The sequence below is a fragment of the Ischnura elegans genome, chromosome 10, assembly GCF_921293095.1.
Source record: "Ischnura elegans chromosome 10, ioIscEleg1.1, whole genome shotgun sequence".
Taxonomy (NCBI): Eukaryota; Metazoa; Arthropoda; class Insecta; order Odonata; family Coenagrionidae; genus Ischnura; species Ischnura elegans.
The window spans coordinates 79,073,526-79,080,627 of record NC_060255.1 but is presented as its reverse complement, the minus strand read 5'-3'; the positions used below and the strand labels follow the sequence as shown (position 1 = coordinate 79,080,627).

Here is a 7,102-nt window from a genome sequence, read left to right as displayed (position 1 = left end):
CTAGAGTAAAATAAAATTTTTGATTAGTTGCTCTTTTCGGATTTTATAACGCATTCTTTTGCAGAATTCACTATTGTATGAATTGCAAAATGGCACTCTAGTGTTATGTAGAATTGATTGCAATTATTATCTGCCAACAGGCATATACTATTCATCTACATAATACCCCGCAAGCCGCCTAAAAGGCGTGTGGCAGGGGGTGTTAGGACACCAGCCGTTTACAGCTAAAAAAAAAATTTTAGTGCTCAAACGAACTAGTAAAGAACTTTAATAAACTAGCGTTTATTAAAGTCCTTTACGGTTCGGGGGAAAAACGAATTCGCATATCTATCCGTTCGGCAAAACATCTCTCTTAATTTATCACTTCTATCGGACCTGGAAATATAGTGTGGCTCTAATATTATGTTCTCTGTATCGCTCTTAAAGATATCCATTCTCAATTGTTCAAGCAATCTAAGCCTAGCGCGCAGCCTCCGAGTCTCCAACGGCTCCCAGCCTAACTCGCTTAACATCTGGGTAACACTGTCTGTACGCCCGTAGCAGTTTTTGACGAAACGCGCAGCCTTCCTTTGAATTTTATTCAGTTCGCGGATTAAGTCTTTCTGCACCGGATCCCATATGCTCGCTGCATATTCAAGGTGCGGTCGGACGAGAGCGAAATAGCACCTTTCCTTTACTTTCTCATCCGAAAATCTTCCCACAATACGCTTGACGAATCCTAATTTCTTCAGGGCTGTGCTTCAGGACTATTATGTTTGTTCGTTGGAAACCGCAACACAGGCATTTCATTCCGTAGGAGTGCCTATATTTTTATAATATATAATACAGTAGATACCGGTTAATGTATCCACCGGTTATATGGGTCAGCCGCTTAATTGGGGCAGATCTTGTAGAACAGAAACAAATCGTAGAATATCCTAGAGTTTTCTCCGCTTAATTGGGACAGCATGCCGCTTTATTGGGCCATGAGTCGGCGACATTGACTCTATGCTCGTAACGAAATTAAAAATTTTTCGCATTGTTTTCTTAACATTTAGTCCTTTTTATCACAAGGATACCTATCTCTGCCTTATTCTTAAAGCTCTTGTAGTCCGTCAGAGGATTCGGATTCAGCTTTCCGACCACGAGACCTCATTCAACGTAATGTTGTTTTTAAGAGGAGAGGACTCCTCTGGCGGCAGTTGGGCTGCAGATGATAGAATGAGGCCGGGACAATGATAAAGATAAGAAGTGGCGACACCCGTGCTGAGGGTTCACGATACGAGCGGGCACGAGCCAAATTATAGGGATTACTCGCCGATGTCGAGCAGAGGAGACTGGTCGAGATAAACAATGTTGCTTACCAAGAGCTTTCTGTTTGCGACATCTTGCACAAAATTCAACTGACTCATGTGGTCTATCCCCTCTCCCACTTTCCACTGCCTATACAATTGAGCTATTGCCATTACAATATTACAATGCTTTTTCGTTCTTTTTTCTTTTTTCCATCCCCATCTGAGCAGTTGACGCATGCCTAGAACTCATTTTTCTTTCCACTCGGAACTAGTCAACTCAAAACGAGCAGTCTAAAACCAGTGTCTGTCGTGCGCATGTTTGGTGGGATTTATCTTCTGATCTACGATCTAAAAGAACCTTGAATATGTGATATTGTTTTAGTGCCAAGAGTTCAATAACACTCCTTTTTTGAGTAAAATGCCGCGTAAAGACCTTTTACTAGCTGAAAAAATTTCTATACTGGAAAAAATTAAAGATCAACCCCAGTCCAGTCATCGCCGCTTGGCTGAGATAACTGGAGTGCCGAAATCGACGATAGCTCGGTTATTGCAGCAACAGGATAAGCTGAGAGAGGAATGGAGCCACATTGGAAAGCAAGCACCACCCCTAAAACGCAAACGTCAAGGTAAGGATCCAGATGTTGAGGACGCCTTAAACCAATGGTTTTCGATTGTGAGCAAACGAGGGGTTTGCGTTAGCAGTCCGATGCTAAAAATGAAGTCTGAGGAACTAGCTTTGAAACTTGGTCATGACCATTTTAAGGCAACAGATGGTTGGCTGTCTAGATGTAAGACCAGAAATGAAATAAAATTTAAGAGAGCTCACGGAGAAAAAAAGTGCTGATTTTGCGAGTGCAGAGGAGTGGAAATTGAACGAACTGCCCAAGTTACTCCAGAAGTTTTCTGCTGATGACATTTATAACGCCGATGAAACGGGACTGTATTACCGAGCAACACCAAATGGCTCTCTTTGTTACAGTTCTGTAGGACTAACGGGCTACAAAAAGGCGATGGATCGCATCACTGTTTTGTGTTGTTAGAATATTTCTGTTACAATAAGTGATTAAAAAACTCTTCAAGTCATTGAGAAAAGTGCTACGCCTCGATGCTTTAACACTAGAAGGCCGAAGGGGTCAAATTTGACCCCTCGGCGTTTTTAAATTGCTGACGATTTCTTAATTTTTTTCTGATTGAATTGAATTTTTGTGACTTTTCATCTTTTATGACAAGACGTGAACACGGTGAATTTCATAAAAAACGGTTGAACGGTTAATTTGGAAATTTAACTTTTACCTTCGAGCCCGGAGGGGTCAAATTTGACCCCCTCCCTGTGATAGAGTTTTCAACGTTCCCATTTCTTTGCATCATAGCTATTATACTATAAATGTGTTTTTGAACTGTTTGAAAATACTCTAATGAAACACGATCTCATCTCTCTATACCTTCTAAGTCGTAAAAGTCCATATTTTACTCCTTAGCCACATCAACATGCTTGTTTTGCATTTCCTCTCTGATGTTTACTTGAAATATCAGTCACCGTGGTGTTTGAATTGAAACTTGATATTCGTTGAGTGTGTTCATACTTTCAATGTGTCTATTCCTTCAATTTGAAGCTTACTCATTCACAAGTCCGCGTCGTTGATTTTGAAATCTGATAGTTTTTTACTTGGCAGGCGGAGTGTTGACTGGCGAAGTTTTTTGATGCTTAGTGAGCGTCGATTTGAAACTTTGTCTCTGCGTGGTGATGGTGATTACATTTTCTCACATCATTTGTTCTCATATTTCTACTACCTACCATTCAGTGTTTGTTTCAAAAGCCAGTCGAAGACGAGCACTGTTGGAAGGTGGACTTGTCGACAGCGAACTTCACTCGTTGTCCGTGTTCTTAGCTATGGCTCGGAAAGGATTATCCCACGAGGAGCTTCTCGCAGCCTTACAGGACATAAGTGGAAATGAATCGGGTTCTGATTGTGGTTTAGGGGAAGATAGTGATTCGAGTAGCGACGAAGAACCTTTTTTGCTGACAAACCATTCCATCCCATCTTCCGAATCGGATTCAGATGTCCCCGATACAAGGTTGGAAGACAGCAGTGCACCCCCTCAGCAAGATCTAAGGAAAAATACTATTGAGCATGGTAAGTAATTTGAAATAATATGAGAATGTGATGTACTAAAAATAGTACTGGTAGATATTTATTTCTTTCCTTGAAATTATTTTTCAGAGAAAAGGAAGCTTTTAGAAGGAAGCAGGGGCCGTGCGGTTCGAGGAAGTAGGGGCCGCCGAGGGATCGGAGCTGTTCGGAGAGCAACGAGCCTACGAGGACATCTAAAAAGTCGTGGGAGTCGTGGAGGTTATGTCATGACGACAGCTTTAGATACCACGGATTCGCAAATGTGTCTCCCAAGAGGTAAAGAATCGGAGGGAGAAAATGGCATAGGTACTATTCTATATGCCGCAGATGGTAGTGAGTGGAGAGTAATGCCCCCAAATGAAGGTCTTCCTGGGAGGCTTGCGAGACAAAATGTGTTCGTGGATAGGGCAGGACCCACAGCGCATGCCAAGCGCTTTATAAATGAAACTTGCTCGAGCGCCTGGAGGCTGATTATAGACGAAAAAATTCTCAGGATAATAAAAAATTGTACCGAAACAGAAGCTCGAATGAAGCTTGGAGATCAAAATTGGTCTGTGACATTAGAGGAGCTAGATGCTTTTTTAGGAATTTTCTATTTGAGAGGAGTCCTCGGGGCCAAATCTCTTCCCATAAAATCATTATGGTCAGTGAAGTGGGGTTTGCCCTTATGCAAAGCCGCAATGTCTAGAGACCGTTTTCAAGAAATTTTGCGTTTTCTTAGATTTGACATAAAATCAACAAGGCCAAGTAGACTGGCTACAGACAAATTTGCGCTTATATCCGAGGTGTGGAGCAATTTCATTGAAAATAGTCAGGCATGCTACATTCCAGGGCCCTACGTAACAATAGATGAACAACTTTTCCCCACAAAAGCCCGTTGTCCATTTTTGCAATTTATGTCAAGTAAGCCGGATAAGTACGGGCAAAAATTTTGGCTAGCTGTGGATAAGGATAAAAAGTATATCATAAATGCTTTTCCCTATCTAGGAAAAGATGATTCCAGGCCAAATGATATGCGTCTCGGAGATCACGTGGTGCTATAGTTGATTTCCCCCTACTTAGGAAAAGGAAGGAATATAACTTGTGATAGTTTCTTTACTTCTCTTTACCTCGCAGAGACTCTGAGGAGTAAGAACACTAGTGTAGTTGGAACTATCAACAGATCTCGAAGGGAGATCCCTTCTGAAATCAAAACCTGTCGCATGCAGCTGCACGAAACTAGAGTTCTGAAAAAGGATAATGTCACACTCACCGTATATCAAGGCAAGAAAAATAAAAATGTTCTTATAGTAAGTACTATGCACCCAAATGTGACCGTTAATTTAGGTTCTAAACATAAACCAGAGACAGTTTTATTTTATAATGAAAACAAATACGGCGTAGATATAGTAGACCAAATGGCGAGGCTTTATTCAGTAAAGCCTGCAGCTCGACGTTGGCCTCTTCACACTTTTAGCAACATTCTGGATCTCGCTGGGATAAATGCTTGGATTCTCTTTAGAGAGGTAAACAATTGTAAGATCTCTCGCCGTAAGTTTCTTCTTACTCTCGTAGAGGAGCTAACAGCTGCTAACACCCTCGCACGTCAGGGGCCATCGCAGATCGAGGACGATGATAATCTGTGTGAAGCAAGCGCGAAGCGCAAGAAATGTCAAGTGCGTTTGAAATGTAAAAAGGATGCTAAGGGATTCCTAATTTGTAAAACTTGTAGGAAACATGTGTGCAACAAATGTATTTTTTTAGAGCGAAAGGTTGTTACATGTGTGGGCTGTCAAAGTAATTGATTCTCTTCTAAGGATGCACAGCAGCTGAATTTAGTTCCGTGATGTATGGTTCCCCTTGAATGTAATCATGGCTTATAAAAATAAAAAATTGTAAAAAAGTATGATTTTTATTGTCATTTGAAATAATACTCAGTTAACCAATATAAAATATGTTTTTCTGTACTTGTAGTCTAAAAAGCGGTTAATAGTCTTGACAAATAACTGAAAAAAAAATTAAAATGAGGACCTGCTGGCATTCATGAGAAATAGGTTCTCACAAGAATAGTTTAAAAAAGAGAAAATGTTATAATAATACATCTGATTGGAGAATAAAGTCGTTATTTACAAGTATTAAGTAATCCCTAATGAATAGCATAGCATAAATCCCATGAAATAAATGGATGAGTCAGAAAAAAATAAGGGGGTCAAATTTGACCCCTCCGGCCACCAAGGTTGAGCGAAATTGCCGTCCTCCTAGTGTTAAAGGGCTGAGAATGAACAGTTTACCAGTGCAGCACCATGCCAATAGCAACGCATGGATGACTGCGAGCATCTTTACTCAATGGTTGACCACTTGGGATAAGGAATTAGCGCGAAAATCAAGAAAGATTCTTCTTGCAATTGATAATTGTACGGTGCATCCCATTACTCAAGTGAGCTAAAAAACATTCAGTTGGTATTTCTGCCCCCAAACACAACGTCCTTGGTGCAACCAATGGATATGGGGATCATTAAAAATTTGAAAACTCTTTACCGTGGAAAATTAGTTGATTATGTACTAGAATCTATAGAAGACAACCTTTTGACATCGTCATCCACCGCCAAAGAAGTAAGTTCACAGGTGAACATTCTGCCGGCGATAGTGTTTCTAGCTGAAAGCTGGCGAGATGTCACCTGTCAAACCATTCAAAATTGTTTTTATTATTGCGGTTTCAAACATTCCAACGCAGTTATCAACCTTCCAGCAGAACCTGAAACTGAATTCAACACGAAACTGCACCAAGTAACAAGCCATGATGAAGAGTTCAATAATATCGACTGCGATTTGGACTGCTATTACACCGATGAAAACTGTGAAGATGATATTGTTGAAACCATATTATGCAGGCAACAAGGTGAAGCAGAAAGTGAGGATAGTGATGGAGATGAAATGGCTCCTGAGCGTAGCCGAGTGACATTTCAAGATGCAAGGAGGTTCGTTGAGGGGTTAAGACTCCTCTTTATGCAAGAGGGCAACGAAGGTAGCCCAATGTCGTCATTGGATGTCTGTGCCGACTTTGTTTGTGCGACGAGGATGACGAGAATGCAGCAGGGCACATTAGACAAATTTCTCAGACGAGGAGATAAGATTTGAACAGTAAGTACTTGCTAGTTTATAAGTAAAAGAAATATTTAGGAATCACTTATTCTTTACTAATCAAACGTGAATACTTCTTTAATAGGAATCAGTAAAAGAAATTCATCCAGCGTCGCCTAAGGCTGCGAAAAATATTTTTTGCTAAGATTTAAATAAAATATTGAAAAATGTTAATAAATAAACTATTCTCGCAGATTGATTAAGCAAATGTTTAGTTTAATAAATTTCATTTGAATTATAAATATTTTTAGTTTTATTTCTATCATTTAAACGTTTTTTATGCCATATACGGGATAGTTCACCTAATTGGGGCAAGGTGCGCCTGTCCCGATATGTCCCAATTAACCGGAATCTACTGTAATATAATCGTAATTTTTTAAGTAACTATGTGAGGGAGGAATAAAACTAACAAAACATTACTTTATCAGCTGATTTAAAAGTGTAAAAGCTAAACTTTCTCACAAAAGTGTTTTAACTTTCAAGCATGAACCTGATATTTCTCTTTTTCGCCCATCTTGGTTCACTTTTCTATGTTCTGTAAACATTTTAAATTGTAATTATTAAATAAGAACCACG

General features: G+C 39.9%; 1 protein-coding gene across 1 annotated transcript; it reads left to right on the top strand.

The window, feature by feature from the left end:
- Positions 1-2,398: 2,398 nt before the first annotated feature.
- On the top strand, positions 2,399-6,523 carry LOC124166461. The gene is made up of 3 exons (XM_046543992.1): positions 2,399-3,409; positions 3,497-3,769; positions 6,120-6,523. Exons 1-3 carry the CDS (start codon positions 3,019-3,021, stop codon positions 6,521-6,523), a joined length of 1,068 nt encoding a protein of 355 aa, XP_046399948.1. The 5' UTR covers positions 2,399-3,018.
- The last annotated feature ends 579 nt before the right edge of the window (positions 6,524-7,102 follow it).